The sequence below is a fragment of the Lissotriton helveticus genome, chromosome 1_2 (assembly GCF_964261635.1).
Source record: "Lissotriton helveticus chromosome 1_2, aLisHel1.1, whole genome shotgun sequence".
Taxonomy (NCBI): domain Eukaryota; kingdom Metazoa; phylum Chordata; class Amphibia; order Caudata; family Salamandridae; genus Lissotriton; species Lissotriton helveticus.
Window position 1 is genome coordinate 193,671,225 of NC_136058.1, and position 24,653 is coordinate 193,695,877.

The 24,653-nt window shown below is 46.1% G+C and overlaps 1 protein-coding gene across 2 annotated transcripts in view; it reads left to right on the forward strand.

Moving 5' to 3' along the window:
• FAF1 (Fas associated factor 1) overlaps positions 1-24,653 on the forward strand; it is a 1,925,838-nt gene that overhangs the window by 1,631,838 nt on the left and 269,347 nt on the right. For both annotated transcript variants that reach the window (XM_078671305.1, XM_078671297.1), the window contains exon 17: positions 2,199-2,276. In XM_078671305.1, the coding sequence (XP_078527431.1) occupies positions 2,199-2,276 (78 nt within the window). The remainder of the gene's footprint in view (positions 1-2,198; positions 2,277-24,653) is intronic.

The window sequence follows — 24,653 nt, forward strand, 5'->3', positions numbered from 1 at the left end:
TATCTTTACTCTATCGCACAGTGCGCAACCAGCGTCCTTTGGAGGACGCACCATCCCGCTCCAAGTGGGAAGCTGAACTAGGCTCTCCTATGACAGACGAGCAATGGGAATATTGCTGCTCACAGACTGAGAGGATCTCAGCTAGCAGTAGATTGAGGATCATACATTTCAAGTACCTCCATAGACTGTACTACAACCCCGGTCAGTATGCACAGATTCCACCTTCGGGACAATGACAGGTGCGATCGATGTCGCGCCACACAGGCTGATTTTTTGCATCTGTCCTGGACTTGCCCAGCCATACAGGATTACTGGTACCAAGTTTTTGTGGCCTTGCTGCGAATGACCGGTGTACACATAGAGACCTCGCCATTGGCCGCTTTGCTGAGTAATGTTGCATATATACCGCTTGCCTGTAGAAAATGAACTGCTCTAGCCTTGCTGATAGCAAAAAGGCGGGTGGCCTGTAGGTGGGGTAGGGGAAGGGCACCGAAGTTTAAGGAATGGCTTGATGACTTAACATACTGCCAAGACCAGTCTGCACTGCATGCCGAACTACTGACTGTCACATCCAGACCACGGGACATATGGGCGCCACTAATCACTTATCTACAGTCAACAGTTCAGGAGACGGACACTTGATGCATGTGTGCGCACAGTTGTATGATTCCTGGCTATGATCTGACGCCTACGAGGTTATGACTGGTGTGCACGAATGTGAGTATCTGCATTGAATCCTGGGACGTATCTGAAGCTGCTTGCTACGATACCTCAGAGAAAGCTTGTTGTGCAGCACTCCCCTACTTGCATTGGACTCCCTGTGCACAAATGTACTGAAATGTAGAATAACGCGGCCGGCCCGAAGTGGTTGTAGGCGACTTGCTGTGTTGTCATTCAACTGTATCCGTCACTGCTGATATATAAAATGCCTGATTATTGAAGCCGCTGGCCACAGATTGGTTGTAAGCGAATGGCTGTGTATATGTACAACTACCAATAAAGGTTTTTGAAACTTTAAAAAAAAAAAAAGATTTGTTGAATTGGCTAAAAAGAGGACATTTACCCTAGAAATTAACTTTCCCCTTGCAGGGTTTTGAAGGCATTTACAAGGGCAATTGCTGTTTTTATTTTCCCTTTGCCTTTGATGACTTCGATGACGTTCACCCTTCTGAGATAGGCAAGGTGCTGACACCAGGAAAATCAGATCTGTGACTTAAAGTTGATCAGCAAATAGAATGTGGTCTAAACACCTCTCCCTAGTTCCTCTTTGCAATCAAAAATTGTTAGTCATTAGCCATCCCTATTGCCACTTTAGAAGTGAAAGTTAGAGGATACATGGAATTAATTCCTCACGATAGTGGTCCAGCAGTCAGAATTCAACCTTCCTAATACTTTCCAATAATGCAGCCTATTTTGGTAGGGTGGGGCAACGAGCTGTTCTCTGTCAGCAATAAACAGTGGCCAGCAAGCAATGCTGTGCACATGACAAGCTCCTGCTACTGAAAGTTTAGTACACACAGAATATTTGTCAAAAAATAATGTGTATGTTAATTCTTTATTAAATGTTTCAAAAATTATATAAACAATGATCAGCAATCAAGTAACATCCTAGAAACAAACAATAGCAAGGGTACATTATGAGATAGGAAGTTTGACTAAATTCTCCAACCTTAGTGACAGATGCTGCCAAGAGATTGTTTCATCATTAGCAGGAACAAAGATGGAATGTTTAATTACAACTAATGCTGTGAATCTGAAAATGCTGGAGGTGATTTTCCGGACTGTTCGGGGGTAAAGGCTGTGATCCAGCAGACAAAATGTTTAGTCAGATCAGAGATTTCAAGAAGCCTATACGGGAAGCAGTGTTTTTTTACAAATGTAAACTAATATGTTTTACATATATCCAGCAGTGCGATGATAACCTTTATGGTATGTTGGGGATAAATAGCTCCACTGTATGTTTTGAATCATACCTCATTACTAGTGTCATACGTCATCAGCAACGTCCAACCTCATCATATTCTCCAGTTTTATAATGAACGTACCCTTTGTCCCATCGCTATCCATCTTCAATCCTCTGGGCTTTGTACTGACCTAGTTCTCATGGTAGGTAGTGTAACGCCGGTGGGTGCAGGGATGCAGGCTGAAATGTGAAATTGAGCACGACACTACTTTTAAGACTGCTCTTTTTCCAACAGAGGGAAGCACAGGAAAGAGAAATGGCAGAACAGTTTCGTTTGAAACAAGTTCGAAAGGAGCAAGAAGAAGAGCGAGAGGTTTGTTATATTTTTATTTTTATTGTTTGCCTTTTCACTTGTTGCATCACAGGCCTACAAATCATTTGTCAGAGTATCTTGAGGAGGCATTTGAAAAAATTACAGTAAGACCTTTAAACTGTGCTTCGAAGTTAAGAGAAAAGTGTTCTGAAAACGCACATAATACCAACAGATCACACTTTACCACAAAAATGATACTTTGGTCCGAAAGCCTCAGACCGACATTGTAGGTTTAAAGTCTGACCGCTGTATTATAATGATGGCAGCCAGAGTTTAAACCAGACAGGGAATCCGACTCGGACCTACGGGCTCAAGGATCCCAACGGCCAGTCGGAAAGGTCTCATAATCCCCTAAGGATTATGATGGCACTTTACAACAGCAGTTCCATGCCGGCCTTTCCGACAAGGAACTGCTGTCGAAAGTGTCTTTGGGGACCCCTAGCAGGGTCCCCTGGCCCTCCATATGTGGCCCCTAGCAGGGCCCCTTCACATCTCTGCAACATGTGGTCTGCCACACGGTGCAGGGATGTTAAAAAACGTCCATTTTACAATGGTAGCCTGCGCTGCGGTCAGTTTTGGCCCGCCACGCAAGCTCTCATTGAAAAATGGAAGTTTGCGGTGTCGGAATTGCCGACCTGAGGTCGGTCTGTTCCTAATCCGCAGTGATGTCGGTCGGAGGCAACTCTGACCAACATCGTAATCAGGGCCTTTGTATTCGTGAGCTTGTTTACACTCCATGCCACTGGAAGGGCGAGATTTTGATCGATACCTTATCACTATTGATCTAAACCCCGATCTGGTCGACTGAACCTTTGTTGCCTGTCATTGAAGGAAGAAAGTGCCTCTCTCCCCAAGTTAGTTCACCCAATAAAGGACCCCGCTCCAAAAGATCACAAACAACTTCTAGCTTTCAAAAGTTTATTGTAAGGATAGGATAAGCTGCAAATACAGACATCTCAGAATGAGATTCACGAGATACACAGGTCCAACTACATACATGTGCTCTCTGAAAGCCCTCAGACGAGCAACGGAAATTACCAATACAAGTTCTAAGAATAATAAAGCTATCAGCATTGACGCATATCTCTCCTTCATTTAAGTTGGAGGAAAACACACAGGTTAGGCTGTCCCTACCCTGCTCTAGATGGTATCCCTACTTAACCAAATCCCAACCTAACAAAGGTGTCAGCAGTGAATGACCCCAAGGGAAGTCACTCACTCTAAGTCTCTTGGTGAAAACCTATAGTTCTCCAGTCATGACCCCTCTCTGCCTACCCATCCGCTCTCTAAAGGGTCCTCAGGTATCTGCTCTAACTCCACCCAGGGGTGCTGTCCCTAATACAAAACAGTCAACAACATTTGAGACGCCCCTCACGTGGTGTAGCTTCTGGCTTTTTCCATGCTGCTTTGTATTGGGCCTCATACGTTGGAGTTGACCTTGCTTCTCAGACTCTTCTCCGGCCCGCTGATACCCCTTAAAACATTCCGGAACCCTCCTCCATGTCTGGGCCGTCTACTGAACAGACCTCTATTCATATTATTTATAATCGGATCCTCCCTTTCTCTTGCAGACAGACATCTGCAGCCAAGAACCCAACTCTCATAGACTTCCAAAAAGGTTTCGCAACATTTCTCGGCCCAGACATGTACGTGTAAATCAATGTTAAAACATTTCAGGCCTACAACATTTCTCATAATGATTATAGCATTCAACTTCTTCATTAATTAAAGCATGTTAATACTCTTATTCTATTATTCAGTAAACACATCTATAAATCATGGCCCATTAATGCAATGACCAAAACATTATTTCAATCTATGTCGTGAAAAGAAACACCTTCTAGCTCTGGCCCTGAGGCCTACCACATTCTGCGTTTAACCACATGCCATCTTACATTTTAAACAGCTACACGACATGGATTCAGGAATAATCACATCTAATAAAATCATATAGTGTCAAACATTTCTGTATTAGTTCCACTTCTACTTAAATCTCTACATTAGCTATACATTCAGAATATAATTGCAGATACTACTAGCACTCATGGCATTTCTCCTCATGATTTGTGCTTACTACAGGTAAGTGTGATGCACTCATACATTTAGGTCAGTTTGCGCTCTCTCAGTTCCCCCCTTTGATGACCTCTCGGGGTCATCACTAACATTTAAACTGCAGTTATTGCTGGCATAACTTGTCTCTGCGCTTCCAGAGCCCTCAGACTCCTGTACTGATTATCTTGTATGGCAGCCAATCTCTGCAGCTGCTCTCTTTGGGCCCTTTCTGACCTTCTTGCTCTGTACCATTTGAATACCCTCACCAATCCCCACAATATAATCCCACAGATCAATATTATGATGATAGGTTTTAGTATATACCACACAAAGCTTTTGCCTAAGGCGGAAATCCACCCTCCAACTTCACTCATTCCGTGGCCCACCTTTTCCCAGACATTTTCTCTACTCAAGTCTTCGATCTCCTTGTGAATATCAGTTATGTTCCTAATAACTTTCTCAAGGGGCTTCGAATTGTCTGGAATGTAAGTACAACATTCCTGGACCTTCAAAGCCTTACAGACTCCGCCCTCTTTTGCTAGTAGGACATCTAACGCAAGACGGTTCTGAAGAACCATAGCCCTTATCGATTGCATCTCTCCCTCTACCAGCATTAAGGACTGAGCAGTGCTGGCAGACAACCTGTCGACGACTGTTGCCAGTCGTCTAATTTTAACATCATTAAGGATTACTCCCAAAAGAGGGAACATAGCTCCAAAGACATCTCCAACCATTTCTGCATCTCCTATATCTCTCCTTCCCCTCGATGATGTCTTGCCCTCGATGATCACTAAGTCTTGTGCATGATATATTTTGGGGAAGACAATTGCTAGGTAACATGATCCATACCAGTTGTCAGGTAGTCTCACGTAGGCATTTCTTCCACATACAAAATACACATTTGGAATCACTTGCATTCCCTTCAGGAAATCTTTAGTATAGTACTCTATATTGAAAGCATGTTCACAGCTGACTTCTCCCACGTATACATTTTCATAATACGTTTTGGCTCGGTGAAGACATAGCTTTCCTCTCTGCGTCTTATCTAAAGCTATTGGACCACTACTACCCTTTCTCTTGTGTGCCTTCTCTTCCTCGGTCCAATCTGTTTTCCATTGTCCTGATTTTTTCAAAATCTTTTGTCTCCTGTAACGATCATCCACTTGCCCTATGAACTTCTTCTCGACTTCTGACACCTTGCATGTCAGGTTATTTCTACGGGCATGTGAAGTATCTAAGGTAATCCAAGGAATGAAGAACTTAGCCAATCTGTCTTCACTCTTCCAGTAGTCCCATTTGTTCATCTGCTTATAATTTGGGACTTCTGGCAACACTGAATCATAGTTGGAGAAATAGTATTCAAAACTATCTCTCTCATAAAATATACTAAGCAATAAGCTACATGTAATGCCATATGTCAGCGGGAGGTGATGATATCTAATGCCTTCATCTACAGACGCCGGCAACTGCATGCAGACGTAACAGTCCTTAACCTCCATGGCATCCACGTATTCATATAAGAGTTTAGCATAAGCATTTGACCTAAAGTCTCCTTGGGACTCATCTACGTGTAACCTACGGGCTTCTGCAGCTAATAACGCTTTCTTTTGAGTGTTTTCCCTTTTCTCACCAGCAACAGTGGGTGTAAGCGTTTCTACAGATTTCACATCAGTTACCTTCGCCTCTTCCTCATGTCCCTTTACATAAGAAATTGTTACCACTAAAGCTATTAATATTATCACTCCTACTATTAGTGTACCTATTATACATTTAGCTCTGCGGTTCTGGGTGCCGGCTTCCATTTCGTCAGACAATATGGCTCTCTCTTATCTTGGCACAAAGTTCTTTTCTTCTCGTTCCTTTACAGTCTCTTTTTAATCCTTTTGTCTTTAGAATCCACACAACTGGAAGCTGACAACCTTCTTCGCAAAAGTCCTTTAACAGTTCAATAAAGACAACCCTAGCCCTTCTCCATCAACTCAAGGGAAGTTCCCTAATATTCTCTGCTTCCTGGGCGCTAGGTAATCTTCTTTTTCTGCTTGCTTTATTTACAAAGTCCTTTAAGCATCTACTATCAGGTTTGTACCTGCAGCTTCGATAGCAAAGTTCAGTATTTCCAAACGAAGATTGTGCTCTTCATGGGCTGTTATCGTTGTACCAAAGTCGGGGAATTGCAATTCTGAAAGAAACATATGTTTTAACTTGCTGAGGCGGGGAGGTCTGGGAAGCATGAATGTCAGTGACCCTTCTTGTTCGACTCCGGGTACCAACAGTCGTATTTCCACGGTGACGATGGGCTCAGAACTGGACACCACCACCGCTCGAATCCTCCCTGTCTCCTGTTTCAAAGACATTTGTCGCCAGATATGTCCACTCAGGTGTGGAGTATCTTCTGTTAGGCACACGTACTCTTCTTGACCTTCTTCGGTCCGGTGCTTCAGCGCCCTGAGCACCTTCTTCCGGGTCTGAGTCTTCTGATATCGGAGGAAGGGTTACCTCTGGAGTTGACCTCAGGCTAGAGCTCCTTCTTTGCGGCCAATTAGCTTCTCCACGTGCCCTTCTACTCCTTCTCCTTCTTGTCTGTTCTCGCTCTCTGTCAGACCTGTCAGTGTCTGACTCGTACTCCCAGCTACTTTCTCCTTCTGTAGCGTCGTCTGTTTCGCTGTTGTACTGACCGTCCTCAGCTTGGTCAGACTCGTTCCCTGCTTCCGCTGGCACCTCTTCAGCTTGGCTAGCCCCCTCTATGGCTTCTCGGTCCTCTGCTGGACGTCTATCCGAGAGAGGAGCTGTTTCTTCCCGAGGTGCTGGAACCCTTCGCGTATGTGACGCGTGGATCCAATTGGGCAGGCCTCCCACCTTCACAGCCGTATTCGCGATCAGGATGATCTGGAAGGGCCCACGCCAACGAACATCCAAGCAGCTTCTTCTCACATGTTTTTTCACCAGGACCCAGTCCCCAGGATACAGGTCATGGCACGGGCCCTGGCACGATGGAACCTCGGCAGCCTGCACCTGAAGGGACACAGAATGAATGGCGTCAGACAGCCCCTTACAATAGTCCAGGATCATATCGTCTGTGATATTTAACAGTGCAGTAGTTGGGACAGATGGCAGCCTCATTGCTCTCCCCATTAACACCTCATGTGGTGACAACCCCGTTCTTCTGTCTGGGGTACTACGAAGGCTCATGAGGACCAATGGCAGGGCGTCAGGCCAACTCAGGGTCGTTGAGGAGCACACCTTTGCAATTCGGGCTTTGATCGTGCCATTGATCTGCTCCACAATTCCTGAGGCTTCTGGTCGGTAACTGCAATGCAACTTCTGATCGATATTCAGAGCTACACAAATCATTTTCACAAGCTCGCTGTTAAAATGCGTTCCCCTATCTGATTCCAAAGAGGCCGGCACCCCGAAGCGCGGAATGAGTTCCCTAAGCAGTAACTTGGCCACTGTGAGGGTGTCGCACCTACGTGTAGGGTATGCCTCAACCCATCTGGAGAACACACAAACAACCACCAGGACATAGCGGAGGCGGTTGCATCTCGGCATTTCAATGAAATCTATCTGCATTCGATTGAATGGACCTCCAGACCTTCCTATGTGACTCAGTGCAACTGGTGTTCTTTTCCCTACGTTCAGCTGCTGACAGGTCACACAACGCTGGCACACTGCTTCCGCTGCTATTCTAAACTTAGGATTGTACCAGGTCTGTCTAAACACTCTCAGCATAGCGTCTCTCCCTAAGTGTACGGGACCATGTATGAGTCTGGCCATTGGACTCACCATCTCATTGGGCAACACTGCTCTGCCATCTGCTGAGACCCAAAAATGGGACTCACCCACTACACATCCTGCCTTTTCCCATGTTTCTTTTTCAAAATCAGGAGCATTTTCTTGCATGTTTGCCAGTTCATCCCAAGTATCAACAGTTTCCAATATCATGGCTAATTCAGTCCTTACATTTATTCCGCCCACTTCCACCTCTGTGAAAGAGTACCCTTGTTCTGCGCAATACCGCGCGACTTCGTCGGCATATCTATTGCCTTTCGAGACGAAGTCCTCATTTCTGGTATGTGCGGTGCACTTTACAACTGCGATACCTGCTGGGCATTGCAACGCCTCTAACAACAGGCGCACAAACTCTCCATTGCGAATGGGAGAGCCTGAAGAGGTCATGAACCCTCTTTGAGACCATAACTGCCCGTAATCATGAACCACCCCATAACCATATTGGCTGTCGGTGTATATGGTGACTCGAATTTGATTGCTTGCCAAGCAAGCACGTGTCAAGGCAATAATCTCGGCTACCTGAGCGGAGTGTACTCCTTCCAGGCACCCAGCTTCTACAACTCCAGCAATTGTACAAACAGCATAAGCTGCTCTCAACTGCCCAACTTCGTCTCTTACACATGAGCCATCGACAAAGAAAATTTCATCTGGGTCGGTCAGTGGCTCATCTACGATGTCGGGTCTGGGTTTGGTGCATAGTTCAGTCACATCGAGGCAGTCATGGTCTGTACATTCATCATCATCCTCGATATCATTTGGGAGTGGCATCAAGGTGGCAGGGTTCAAAACAGAGCATCTCTTGAGGGTCACATTCTCTGCAGCAAGAATAACTTGCTCATAGCGCGTGAGCCTGCTGTTGGTCAGATGCTGTGTTTTGGTCCTGGTCATCAACAGTTCAACAGAATGGGGCACGCACACCTCTAACGGGTGCCCCATGACGATATTTTCACATCTCTCAATGCTGACACCCGTTGCAGCAACGGATTTGAGACATCCGGGCAACGCTGCGGCTACTGGGTCTAAAGTAGCCGAGAAATAAGCAACTGGTCTACGGGCATTCCCATGGATTTGGACTAACACAGACAACGCGCAACCTTCTCTCTCACAACAGTAAAGAAAAAATGGTTTATTGTAATCAGGCATTCCCAATGCCGGAGCACGACACAGGTCCTCTCGCAGCTGTAGGAATGCCATCAAACAGTCTTTGTCCCATGGTACCGGATCGCTCACCTCCTTGTGCGTCAGTTTTTGCAAGGGCTTTGCTTTCAGTGAAAAGTTCGCGATCCACTGTCGGCAATAACCCACCATCCCTAGGAACATCCTGACCTCTCTCTGTGTCTTAGGCGCATTCATTTTCATGATCGCCTCTATCCTGTCTGGTGACACCTTTCGCTTGCCTTTCTCTATTCTGTGTCCCAAGTACTGCACTTCTGTCAGGCAGTACTGCAACTTTCCCGGGGACACCTTGTGCCCATTGGCAGCTAGGTGATTTAACAAAGCAATGGAGTCCTCCCTGCAAGCTTCTTCTGTTTCTGACGCCACGAGGAGGTCGTCTATGTACTGGACCAGAACTGACTTCTGGGGCAGCACTAGACTTTCAAGATTTTTCTTCAAAAGCTGGTTAAAGATCGATGGGCTCTCTGTATACCCCTGAGGAATGCGACACCATGTTAGGACGCGACCTTCCAGCTTAAATGCGAAAAGAAAATGGCTTTCTTCGTCCAGAGGGATCGAAAAGAAAGCCTGACAAAGATCAATCACAGTGAACCACTCAGCTTGGAATGGAATCTGAAACAGTATCACTGATGGATTCGGTACCACTGGACAACACGAAACGACTATGTTATTAATCTTTCGAAGGTCCTGTACTATCCGAAATTTCCCATTTGGTTTCTGCAGACCCATAATCGGGGAGTTGCATGGACTACCCACGATTTCTTTCAGTATTCCCTGTTTAATCATGGACTCGATCACGGGTTTTATGCCTGCAATCGTTTCTGGAGTCAATTTATATTGGGGTGTTCTTGGGAACTCAGCATGCGGTTTCACTACAATTTTCACTGGGTCCACCCCTTTGACCAGTCCTATCTCTTCCCCAGTGAAATCCCATACTTCTGGTGCCACTGTCTCTCTCAAGTCCCAGGGGAGCTCATCTACTGTCAAAGTAGGGTACAGCTCCACGCATATTCTTGAGTTTGCAACTTTGAAGTCTGCGTCATCATCATTGGTCAATACCTCCACTCCCTGAGGTGTACAGTATATTGTACAATTCAATTTACACAACAGGTCTCTCCCTAGCAGACACACAGGACTTGAATCGCAAACCACAAACTGGTGCTCATCGCTGTACTTCCCTATTTTCACCTGTACTGGTTCTGTCAATTGGCTGGTTATTCTCCTGTTTGCGACCCCCACCACTTGTATGGTCTCTCCAGACATGGGCAGGTCTGGAACTGCAGCTGATCTGATCGTGGATCTAGTGGCTCCTGTGTCCACCAGAAAGGTCGTGGGGCACCCTGCTACTTCTGCTTCGACATAGGGTCCCCTCTGGTCCACCTCCAAGGCTGCCCCGAGGGTGCAGTCTTCTCTTTCCACTCTCTGTCCGGTTAATGGGTCCACATAATAGCACTCTTCTCCTTCTACAAACAGGGGCATCTGTCTATAGGTCTTACCCATATTCCCTACTCGGGGAGGTTGCGGGAACTGGGCTCGGGGAGGGGCCCCCCCCCCTTTTAGCACCTTTCCCTGGTATGGCGTCACCCCTCTCGTAGGCGCTCTCTGGGCCTCTTCCTCCTCTTCCTCTTGTTCTCCTATCTCTACATTGTAAGGACACTCGCGTTTCCAATGCCCCACCTCGTTACACTGGTGGCACCTAGTCGTTTTCTTCAAGGCAGCTATGTCTATTCTGGGTCTAAAGGTGGAACTCTCCTCATTGCCCTTGTTCTGACTGTACTGCTTCTTTCCTCCTGTACCTGTTCCTTGCTGCTGTTGCTGCTGTCCCCCCTTCCCTGCTGCCTGCATCTGTACCACCATCAACTTTTCTTTTAGTTTCTTAGCCTTGGAGTCTATCTCATCACAGCAGTACCTGGCATATCTCAGTATTTCGTCTAGGGGTTTACTTTGCCAACAAATCGAGTGTTGCTGAATCATTAAACTAATATCCGGTCTCAGTCCCAGGACGAACTTGGACACGAATTGCCCTATGTCTTTTGGATCCATTACATCCAGGCCGCTATACTGTTTAAACGCCTTCAGCAATCTCTCGTAATATTCGTGGACGGTCTCTTTGGGTTCCTGTCTGGTTCGGTCTATTCTGACCCAATCTATGTCTTGCATTGGCACTTTCTCTTTCAGCCAAGTCATCACTCTCTCGAATTTTGCCATCACAATCTCGGACGGCCCATTAGTCTTAGCATCTCTCTCCGGCTCCGTTGTGGGCCACTCAGCGCTAACCTTGCATGCTGTCCACAGATCTCCTGGTACTACAATGTCAAACAGCGTGTTCAGATCTATCCATAGGACCTTTGAGATTTTTACAAATCTCTCAACTTGCTTGTACCACTCCACTGGGTTTTCCCGCAATTTGGGGAAGGAGGTGGTAAAAGCAGCTAAATCTCCCCTACTCCAAGGGACATGCACATAGTTCCCATTGGCGACTTCACGCAAAGGGTATGCTTCTATTCCCTGCAGCCCTCCTGGTGTAATACCAAGCGTGCTTCTCCTGACGGTCCCTTTCTTGGACCACCTCTCTTCCCACTTATCTAGTGCCCTCCATGTCCTTATTCCAGTGATCAGTTCCCTTATGTGCGTTTTCAGCCCAATCGTTCTCCTCTCATCTAGGTCTCGATCTGTGTAATGTAGCCTGTGGTTACCCTGTAATGCTTTGGTTCTTGACAGGTCCACCATATATTTGCCTGCTAGTTCGACTAACTTCTCATGGATTGCTCTCGCTTTTCGAGTGATGTCCTTTGCCATATACAGTATTTCATCCTGCTCATACATTTCCATTCTTTCTAAAGGCAGGGTACCATCTATCATGTCATCCAGGTCTGACCTTAAGCTGGCGACATCGAGTCTCTTAGCTTTTATCTCAGCTCGCAATATGTCTTTCGAAGGGGGCTCACTGGTCTCCCTACCATCCCAACTCCGAGCTCTACGTTTGGGCTCGGGAGAGTTAATGAGTGCTCTCCCTTGCTCCCATCTCTCCAGGTCCCATGCTCGGCCATCCGATCTTGGAAGGTGATGGAACACGGGCCTGTTACCCCCACTCTTGCTCTGCCCACTCTCTCCTGCTTCTCTCCTTTCACCATACTCCTCTCTGTTATTTTCCCTCTGGTCGCTACTCTCCCTTTGCCTAGTATCGCTCAGTATCCGATACGATCCTTCCTGGTTCCCCATATTCCCTGGGCTGCGCTCATTTCCGTCATCACAGGGACTATGGTGCGACCTCTCACAACTCCCATTCTGTTCTCTGGTGCCGGGCACACAGTGTGGACACTTAAAGCTGTTTCTGTACTCTTGCGCTCTCCTCTCCCCTTCACTGAGTATTGGGCACGCCACCCCTCCACTCCCGGGGCCCCCGTTTTCCAGGTCTGTTCTATCCCCACTCCGGGCCCAATGGGTGACTCCCCTACTATCTCTCTCTCTACAGTCCCACTCCGGGCTGCTCTCCCCAGCCCCGCAGTGAGTCCGAGCTCTGCTGTCCTGACTTTCCCTTTCAGCTTCTGCAGCTATGATGCTCTTGTGAGCCTCCACTGCCTCATCCCACTTCTTCATGTACTCATTTAGCTCTTGAAAGGATTTTCGTCCAGTTCCCCTCAGATCCGCTGGCCATCTAGGGCCCCCAGGGTCCCCTCCTGGATCCCCTGCTGTGTGCATCGGGGTGCTCCACTCTCTTGGTATCGGCATCTGACTTGGGGAATTAATCGTATCGTTCCTCCTTGCCGTCCCTGCTCTTTCTCTGTCCTTCCGTACCCGTTCTTCCCCTCTTGCTCTCTCTTGGTCATATATCGATATTATAGGACCTATGGTAACAGGTACCTGTAGTGCATCTGGTAATCCGTAGGATGTGGCGCACTCCGTTTCCGGCGCTCTTTGTACCACAAACCTCCCGACTACCTGTTGCACCTGACTAGGCTGGGACAGCTCTTTCTTTGCCTCAGGATCCCACTCTGAACTGGGAAGCGGTCTATGCTCTCCTGCATTGCCCCCCTTTTCTCCTTCACTATGCTCGACCTCTCCCCCTGCTCTATTATACGGGGGTGGCCTGTCTGTCAATAATCTGTTTATCAGGCTGTCCTCTGTTTCGCTCTCATCATCTTCTTCTAGGGGGCTTTTATTTCCAGGCACCTCTAACACCGGGTACAGTTTATTTACTTCCATGTTATGCACTCTCCATCTTTTAGCATCCGCATCCCACCTGGCATCCTGCACTGCCCTTACCGATCGTTTCACCCTTTCTTGTCGTCTGTTCATATTCTTTTCATGCGCTGCCCTAATCCATGCATCAAGGGCTTCAAACTGGGTCGGTCTAGGCAAGGGTCTCATTGAGGTCATGACTGATTTTAATCGATGTAACACCTCTAATCTGAACGTCCCGTACTTCGGGAACGTCAGTTCCTCATTTCCTTCCGTAATCTTACTCCACTCTGATATCCAAAGGATCGTATGCAGCCCAACATTCACTGCCATGTAACGAGCCGGCGTACCCTCCGGCGGGGCTTCTTCCCCTTCATACGATCCCCGCTTCTCTTTTTTAAACACCGCTCTCAGCCATTTAAAACACTTCATAATTATGCGCACAATATCCAGCCTCGCTACTCTGTTTACTTCCTGATGACAATCCACCAATCCTGTCGCGGCTTTGCTAACTTGGCCTATCGCAGCGCGGTCTTTCTCCGGTCGGCCAATCACAGAGCGACACTTTCTGACGTCTTTGCTAGCTGGCCTATCACAGCGCGGTCTTTCTCCTGTCGGCCAATCACGTCGCGACACTTCCTGACGTCACTTTTCTCCGCTTCGCAGCAGCACCCCTCCTTTCTCAACTCGTCTCCCGGTCATGCATGCGTCCCATTCATACACCGAAAAATGACTACTTCCGACCAAGCGGTCACTTCCCTCGACTGTACGTCCACAGTCTATATGTAATTGTCAACACAACTGACGAAATGTCTATCGTCTCTCTGATAGGTTGCTTACACACACAGTAACTTCCGACCAGCGTCCGTTACTCACGCACTCACTCTTACGTTCCCCCTATCTCGGTCTTTCGGGTGATCAATGGTACCTCATGACCCCCTTCACACTATTTGACAATTACTCTGGGTGTCCGATACACCCGAACCACTTAAGCTCTCCTTGAACTTAAGATTTCCACCGGTTGCGCGCGCTCACAACCTGTTCCACAGTCACTCTACAGACATTCAACTCCGCCAGACATTACAACATAGATACAATACAAAAACACCGCAATCTAACACGCATGACCCTTTATACTCACTCTCGACCGATACTGCTGCTTTTTCTGTCTCACGTCATCCGGATCTTCTTCAGCGGGCGGTTCTTCCGATCATCGATTTCTAGGGGCCTTGGGGTAAGCTAACCCGGCCTAGGTCACCGTCCTCAAGAAGGCAACCATCCTCTGCTACCAACTGGAAGGGCGAGATTTTGATCGATACCTTATCACTATTGATCTAAACCCCGATCTGGTCGACTGAACCTTTGTTGCCTGTCATTGAAGGAAGAAAGTGCCTCTCTCCCCAAGTTAGTTCACCCAATAAAGGACCCCGCTCCAAAAGATCACAAACAACTTCTAGCTTTCAAAAGTTTATTGTAAGGATAGGATAAGCTGCAAATACAGACATCTCAGAATGAGATTCACGAGATACACAGGTCCAACTACATACATGTGCTCTCTGAAAGCCCTCAGACGAGCAACGGAAATTACCAATACAAGTTCTAAGAATAATAAAGCTATCAGCATTGACGCATATCTCTCCTTCATTTAAGTTGGAGGAAAACACACAGGTTAGGCTGTCCCTACCCTGCTCTAGATGGTATCCCTACTTAACCAAATCCCAACCTAACAAAGGTGTCAGCAGTGAATGACCCCAAGGGAAGTCACTCACTCTAAGTCTCTTGGTGAAAACCTATAGTTCTCCAGTCATGACCCCTCTCTGCCTACCCATCCGCTCTCTAAAGGGTCCTCAGGTATCTGCTCTAACTCCACCCAGGGGTGCTGTCCCTAATACAAAACAGTCAACAACATTTGAGACGCCCCTCACGTGGTGTAGCTTCTGGCTTTTTCCATGCTGCTTTGTATTGGGCCTCATACGTTGGAGTTGACCTTGCTTCTCAGACTCTTCTCCGGCCCGCTGATACCCCTTAAAACATTCCGGAACCCTCCTCCATGTCTGGGCCGTCTACTGAACAGACCTCTATTCATATTATTTATAATCGGATCCTCCCTTTCTCTTGCAGACAGACATCTGCAGCCAAGAACCCAACTCTCATAGACTTCCAAAAAGGTTTCGCAACATTTCTCGGCCCAGACATGTACGTGTAAATCAATGTTAAAACATTTCAGGCCTACAACATTTCTCATAATGATTATAGCATTCAACTTCTTCATTAATTAAAGCATGTTAATACTCTTATTCTATTATTCAGTAAACACATCTATAAATCATGGCCCATTAATGCAATGACCAAAACATTATTTCAATCTATGTCGTGAAAAGAAACACCTTCTAGCTCTGGCCCTGAGGCCTACCACATTCTGCGTTTAACCACATGCCATCTTACATTTTAAACAGCTACACGACATGGATTCAGGAATAATCACATCTAATAAAATCATATAGTGTCAAACATTTCTGTATTAGTTCCACTTCTACTTAAATCTCTACATTAGCTATACATTCAGAATATAATTGCAGATACTACTAGCACTCATGGCATTTCTCCTCATGATTTGTGCTTACTACAGGTAAGTGTGATGCACTCATACATTTAGGTCAGTTTGCGCTCTCTCACCACAAACTGAAATCTTACTTTAAAGTTTACAGAATTCATAGCTCTATTGAAGAGTTCTCTCTTTTGCCACTTTAACCAATCACTCTTTCTAACATGCTTTGGATTAAAAGTTGTTGCATTTATTTTAGCTACATTGCAGGTTTACAATCACAGATGTGGCATTCATTTATATTTGAGTGGGAGATCATGATCTTTTTGTTAATGTTTTGGCTCAACTAGGCATTCTAGTTATTTGTTCTTGGCAGTCCGCAACCTCTGGAGATTCTTACATAATTGAAGCACCCCATTATCAATGATCTTCCCGGTTCCATGCAGCTGCTTGAGCATAGGAGGGAAAATACATTTGAAACATTAACCGAAATAGGTTGTATTTACCACTGAGTTTGTTTATTGAGAGTATAGGCTAGGTCAACTAGATCATCCAGAATCTTTACTTTTTGCTTATAGATTGGAACTGTTGCCAGATGTCCATAATATTTTGTGTAGTGCTTTACACCCTCATGCACCTAAGTGCTGGAACATGCAACTCAGTAAACGCATCAATGATCATATTCTAATATTAAATTGGAATATTTATCTAGAAAAGGTATGGTTGTAGAATGCTGCTTAAGTTTTTCCGCTACATCTTGTCCTAGCAACAATTGGTATCTGAATAAGATTCTGAGAGATACATCCTCATTATTATGATAGTTGGTAAGGTTATATCTATTCATTCAGATAGCCATTGCATTTTAGAAAATAGATTTATGTACGTAAGTCAGGGAGCCAATTCATATCCTTAAGAGTCTGCATTGTGTAGCACTTAGTGGGGAGGTTTTGACATTATAAGCTGCCACATTGTGCATAACCTGCAGCTTACTCATATTTTTTTAAGAGGTTCCAAGAAAAAGGGTGCTTTGCTGATCTTAACTTTGCACCCACTAATGTTGTTGCAATATTAGCTTACTCTGACGGATACTTGTGCCTGTAGATTCCTTACCTGTAGAATTATCCCAGGCATTAAACTATATTGAGAAACTCCAAAGCTCTCACATTGCCGATTGGGGGTGCATCAACACTGGATATGGCGTCAGATGATATCACCAAAGCTATGTATCTCCCACCCATGACGCCAGCTCCCTTTTTTCTGCTTTTTTAATGCAGACCTGGAAAGCGCTCTCCCTGAGTCGTAATATTTTTCTCAACCAAAAAAGTTGAACTCGTGTAGTACTATATCGCCCCCCTGCACCCATCCAAGGGCTCTTCATGGCACCGGCCCGTGATGACAGGAGTCGTCATCTCCGATTGAACCTCATCCCAGATCACCTTCCTTGGTGAAAAAAAAGAAAGAGAGCAAACACAAGAAACATAGAAGTAAGCACTCTAAGTGACCACCGTCTCCATAGGATCTTCAGCCTCTGAGCTGTAATTTACTCATGGTGAAACCATCTGACCTCTCTCCTAGTGGCTCTGCACCTGTGCTTAATCTCTACCTGATATCTGAGCTGACAGAGACTCAGTTGACACCAGCACCTGCAATCCTGGATCCACCGGCTCCAGCTCAAGCATATCTGGAATTCCCAGTGCTGCCTCATCTTACTCTGATTTCCTGGTGCTGGATTCAGATCCAGCAGTGTTTCTCAATGCTATGTTCGACATCTTCACTAAGGCCGTGGCTCCCTCCAGCACTGCACTGGGACACCTTTCGACCGCCCCATGTTCATGCCCCTGTGCTGCAGCCCCAGCATCTGCTCTTGCCTCCTCTCCGGCACAGAGCTACATGGTCCATCCATCAAATGGCGCCACGGAAACCACCGATTGCCCCGATACCACTGGTGTCAAGTTAGACACCCTCGACGCAGCCTCCTCTACCTATGGAGCCCCCTCCTCAGAAGGTTTAAGAGGGAAGTCCAGAGGATCTTGGAAAAAAGGAGAATAGGGAAATAATTCATGATCTCGTTGGTTCTGGCTCTGACCTCCCTCAACCTTTATGCCTAGGGACATGACAGAGAAGAGCAGCAATACAAGCTGAAAACTTTTTGTCCTCTGCCTGTGGACTTTGCCAGAAGACAGAGATACTTCGCCAGAGACAGAGGTGGAGTTACCTACTGTGCCCCCAACCCAGAGATCATATCATGTCACTCTGTGGTGAGGAAAGAAGCAGAAGTTCTGGGTCTGCAACTACCATCAGTGAATGTAAAACTATCCTCATGGAGGTTCTTCTGTCATCCACTCCAACCTCAAAACCTCTGATTCCATTCAACAAATCCCTGATATGGCAGCCTCAGAAAAGCCGCCATACTGGCATTGATGAATAGGCAGGTTTTCTTGTGCTATCATCTGCTCCTGGTGATGCTCCTTTTTTCTCACCTCATCAGTCACCAGAAAGTTTGGTCTTCCAGGCTTCCTACCCCTCCGCTCGGGTGGTAGGCACGTTCCCTACAGTTCTTTCAGATAATGAGTGTAAATGACCGGAAGCCTGGGCAAAGAAAATGTTTTCAATTGGCAGCATGGCAGTGAATAGTGAAGTCTCTAAAATGGCGATAGCTTGTTAGGCCGTTATACACACATCTTATGGGGCATGGCCCAGATAGTAACGCCACACCTTCCCGCGGACACACAGGCGCATTTCCAGGAGGTGATCAGGAATGGACATTATGCCTCATGGCACATCATTAACCTGGCTGGGAGTCTGCAGATTCCTTCACGAGAGCCCTGTGTACCTCAGTCTTCATTGGTTGCAATGCATGGCTCAGGACTTCTGGGATGTGCAGGACAATCTCATGATCTCCCCTTTGATGTAGATATAACATTCTTAGATACCGCTGAATCGTCCTGGAGCTCTTCAAGACCAGCAAGGCAACAGCCCAATTTTGGGCACACCAGCCCCATAACCAATTGTTTTCCTGTTACCAAGTACAGCCAGAGGTAAAGGCTGTGAATCTATCTAGCAAGCCTTCTCTTCTTCTCCTGCATCTCCAGGAAAACGAACAAAAACGTACACCTGAGGAGGGCGAGTGTCCTCTTATCTACCAGGGGGTCCTCCAAATTATAGAAAGAATTAAACCCTTCCCTTCCTTCAGGCTCCACCCTCCATCTTCTTCCCCCCTCCCCTTAAGCTGCTTCCTCTCCTCCACCCCCCTCTGGACCATCTTTCAGTCCTGCAACAAGAAGTGGAAGCGCTCCTACTGAAAGGGCCTGCAGAGCCAGTGCCAGAGCAAGAGAGGGGATAGATATGTTACTCCAGCTATGTAATTGAACCCAAGTAGGACAGCGGTCGACATCTGATCCTTTGAGGGTGAGCCTTTTCACAGGTTCACCAGGTGCAGGGGTCCGCCCTTTTGCGTACTGATCCTTTAGACTGACAAAGTAGAGATTGGCATGGAAGCTGTAATATTTATTCATTTAAAGAGCGCTACACTCATCCCGGGGGATATCAAGGTGCTAATAGCGAATAGGCTGGTTCAGCTGCAAGAGGCGGAGGAAACAGAAGGGTCTTAGTACTTGGGAAACAAATGTTTTTTTTATTTTTTTCAGAATGATAGATAGTTGGACGTGAGCCGTAGATCCAGAGGCAGTTTATTCCACTTTCTTGCTGCCAGATAACGAAAAAGAGTGCCCTCCAGTCCTCACTTACTTAATGCGCTTTGTTCTAGCCAACGCTAGATGTAGTGACCGCAGGCTCCTTGTGGGGACATAGAACTCCATTTTCTCCTGGAGTATTTTAGGGCCTCTTTGGTACAGTGCTTTATGTGAGTGACTAAGTAGTATAAATACTGCTCTTTGGCGCATGGATAACCAATGCAGATTCTTCAAGCACGTCGAGGCTGAGCTTAGCCTGCTCTTGTTGCAGACAAGTTTGGCAGAAGCGTTTTGGGGCACTTGTAGCCGCATGAACAAGAGATCAGACATACCTACAAATAGTGCGTTCCCATAGTCAATCTGACTTATCAGCAGGGCTTGCGTGACTGATCTCCTGCAGTCCAGCGGTATCCAAGGGAAGAGTCTGGCTAATAATTTCAGGGTCGCAAAACCTTTGCCACAAAGGGTCCGGACATGGTCTTTCATGCATAGGGTGTAGTCAATACTGATGCCCAAGTTTCTTGCGCAATGTGTGGGAGTTGGGACAGTGCCAAGCGTTTGTGGCCACCACGTGACGCCCCAAACTGACTTGGCACCTCCGAAGAGCAAGATCTCGTATTTTCCTGCATTCAGCTTTAAGCATTGCTCATGCATCCATTGTGCCATCTCTGTGAGGCAATTATGTAGTTTTAATTTAGTAACCTCAGGTCTTTCCTCCAAGGCTACCATCAGCTGCATGTCGTCTGCATAGGATCATATGCCAATTCCCCACTTAATGCTGATTTTAGCCAGAGATGAGACATAGGCATTAAATAAAGTGGGGCTTAGCGATGCCCCCTGTGGGACACCACAGCTGATGGCGCTAGATTTGAATTGAAATTGACCTAGGTGAACCGATTGGGTTCGGTTACTTAGGAATGAGCTGAACCATTTCAACGCGTTGGAATAGATTCCTTTTTCATAGAGGGTTTCCAGCATTCTGTTGTGTGAGACCTTGTCGAATGCTGCCGACAGGTCCAACAATATCAGGGCAACTGCTCCTCCTTGATCAGTGCATGATCTGATGTTGTCCAGCACTGCCAGCAGTCTTGCCTCCGTGCTGTTGGTAGTTCTGAAACTAGTCTGTGAAGGATCTAATAGGTTGTTAGCTTTTAGGTAGTTTGATAATTGCCTGTTTACCAATCTCTCCAAAACTTTGGAGAGGTAGGGAAGTTGGAAGATTGGGTGATAGTTCTCAGGATTGAGACAATCTGTTCCAGCCTTTTTCAGCAAGGGGATTACTGAAGCCTTTTTCCATATATCAGGAAAGGTGGCAGTTCTGAGAGAGTTGTTGAATAGCTGGGTGACGAATGGACAGAGGATGGCAGCAGTCTGAGCAAAAATAAAATGGGGGCAGGGGTCTAGGGGGGGATCCAGACTTTACTTTGCCCATTGCCTTTAGGGCCTCGTTTTCGTTAAGGGGGTGAAGTTGCTCATCGCCGATGTGGCTTCTGGGTGTGGGGTCTGAAAATGCTAATCAGCTGTGTCGGTTTTTGTAGAGGGACTGAATGTGGAATAATCATACTTATTTTATCCGAAAAGAAGTTGCTTGTTCTTTCACAAACTTCTTCTCGGGGGGGTAGAATTTGGGACATGCTGGCTGGTTTACTGAGTTCTTTAACTATTTTATATAGCTCTTTTGCTGAGTTTCAGTTTTCATTAATTTGTTGTGCATAGTGAGTCTTTTTTGCATTCCTTATAGCGTGATTGTAGGATCTAAGTTCGGACTTGTATCGCAGTCTGTCCGATTCCTTTTTTGATACCCTCCATTGTTGTTCAAAATTTTGACACTTTCTATTGAGTATTTTGAGTTGTGGAGTGTACCACTTCTCTGTGGAGGGTCTTTGCAACGGCTTGGGTTTTAGTTTAGGGGCTAGTTGATCCAAGGTTATACTAATTTATGTCTCAAGATTAGCTGCTCCCGTGCTTAATGGGAGATCAGCCAGGGTCTGTATATCCAGGTGAATAAAGTGTGCTAAGAATGATGTTTCAGTAACTAATCTCCCGGCTCAGTTTGTCGTCGGATGAGTTTTTCAGGGTTTGATTAGTTTAGCTGGTAGACCCAGTTTGAGAGTTGGAGGATCTGCATGTCTCTCTCCAGTTGAGAGACGACCAGATTATCATTATTTTCATAGTGTACATTGAAGTCCCCTATCGCTAAATAATTCTTGTACTTCAGGCAGACTGGAGGAGTTGTGTAAGTAGCCTGGTACTGAGATCGGCTTGGTGACCTGGGCGATTGTAGATCACAGCGCCCGCCAGAATGATGAGACTGTCATGAATTACTTGGAAGGATAGTATTCCATGCCTATCTTGCCTATCTTGTTAGACAATTTTGTAGTTGGCTGGTAATGTATTGGCGACATCTGGGGAGTTGTTATCATCCAAAGAGTATTTTATTAGGACTCATGACTGGAACTACATCGATACAGAACCCTCAGGTAATGTATGAGGCAGCACATGGAGTACAGAAACCACAGGCTTTATATACTGTAGTAAGTGCAGTGTAAGCATGGAGGTTTAAAAAGAGGCAGTACAAGTGTACACACAAGTAGATGTTCACTTACAAGGATACATGAGAACCGCTTAGTCAACAAAATGGGAGGAGCTATAATACTGCTGACATTAGTTAAAATAGCCTGACAGTTACATACATGACAGGTGCATCCTAACAGCTTAAACTTCTCTGAGCATGCGCAGTACTCCGGTTCAGTGCTGCAGGAGCTAACTATAAATGATGACTCAGGCGTAATGGAGAAGCAGGCAACACCAAAGAAGGGGAAGCACATGGCAAATACATGTCTTAACTAAAATGGATGCCAAAAAACAAAATGGCTTCAGCTCATGCTAACAGTAATCTCTGCCAAGTTTCGATAGACAACCCTTTTAGCATTAGCTGAAGACATCTATGATTTAGAAGGAACAAAGAAAACTTCTTGTACATCAATTAACATCATTTGATTAACTTCTTGGTCTAATACATATTGGGCGTTTACATTTTTAACATTGCGTTTGATAGGTATATAAGTAGTGATACAGAGGGAACAAAGCATTTGGCCACATTGTAGACATAAGCAACATATTAGTAGGATTGCAAAGAAAATACATAAGATCGTCAATAGCTTCCAGCCCCAGGTAACTGATTGTGTCCATAGCCAACTGGTTAAAGTCCATGTTCCGGTAATAGGGTGAATCTCAGCAGCGATGTTATGCAGTTTATAGATTGCATCAAAAACAGAAGCGGTATGATCAGGGATATAAACACAGCAACTGCTCCCAATGAGGCGACATGCACCACTGCGATCAGCTAACACAACATCAAGGACCATTCTATTTTGAAGCGCCACAATCCTTGCAATTTGCAGTTCTTCTGTGATGTTTCCAAGTGCCATAGCTGTCTGGTTGGTCACAGCCTCTACGACACGTGTTAAACATCTGATTTTCCTGCTGTTCAAAGCGGCACCAACAAAGAAGAACAATCCAAAATTAAAGTCAACATATTGCTGCAGTGCAGTGTCAGTCTGATCCACCTCATCATGATTTATTGTCCACTTATATCAGTTCTTGGAAATGTCATTAAACAGTCTATAGTCCTTGTGATAAGATGCAGTGGCCAAAAACACAGGTGGCAACAAAAAGGACAAATAGAAAGTTCCTGACCATCCAATAGGTAGATGGTGTGATTATTTACTCCCACAGATGAAGAAAGTACTGTGGGATGACATAAAGCTACTGTTATTTGCCCAAGTAATGTTCAGTACCAGGGTACAGTCGCTTTTCCCCACAGGAATATTTCCAACATTGTTCACACACAAGCCTGCTCGGGCTCTAGTAACAGCTGGTCCATTTCCCTTGGATGTTCAAGTGTTTGGGAAAACATAGCGCATGGAGGAGTTTCCTCGGTGATACTCCATCTCCCATACAGTTCCTTTTGCCTGTGGATCTCCTCATCAGGGTAACACATTTTATTTGGCTGGAAATTCAGTTTCCCTACATCAGCATAGGTGATATTAGCAACTTCAGAAGCCCACAACAAAGCAAGCCACGCCTGACAAGAGCCATTGTGTGAAAAACGGCAGAGGAATGAAAGGTGTTCCTCCCTTTTCCACACACCCAACAGTTGGTGACGTTCGTAGCATTATGGGTGTGGTGCAAAATCTGAATGAACGTATTATTGAGATAGGACATTCTATGCTGCTGCTCATGATAAGGAGGGGAAAAAATAATGGTGCTCAATGGGAGCTCGAGTAGTGGCATTCAGTGCTTGTCGAACAGGAGACACTTCCTCCACAACCCAAGCTATCACTGCCATAATAATCACGATGAAAGTAAACCCAGCAATGAACATAGTTTTCTTGTCGCAGATTCTCGCAGCAGTCATTGTTTTTTCCATAGGCATGTTTTTCCCAACGTTTAAACAACAAACCGGATGGTGCTCTTAAGACCTAGGCAGCCGTTAGCTTCTTCACTGAGAATTTAGATGGGTGGCACTAGGAAAAAGATTCCCCCCCCCCCTCCTCGGCTCAGCCTTTCACTAACCCAGGACAGTTGCTCAACCAGCCTTTTCCGGCAATACAGTTTCTCTCCAGGGTCGCAGCTGATATCGAGACGCACCAGGGATCGTGTGGTCCGGGAAGACTTCCTCAGGTCCTGCAGGTGATATGGCTTGGCCTCTGTCTGTGCCCAGGATGTCTCGATGGTCGGTGAGTGCAGCGGGCTCCACCAGGGTTGACGGCACTTTCTTGCAGTGCATGGAGTAAATCCAGTTCTCCGATTGGTCACTCAGACTGCAGTTCTTGTTGCCAGGAGCACTTGCTCAGGTCCAAGCCACCTCGGTTCCAGGCTATTCGACCTCTGGAAGACTTTGACCATCACTTGGTCGCCGAGCCGTAGATCATGGCC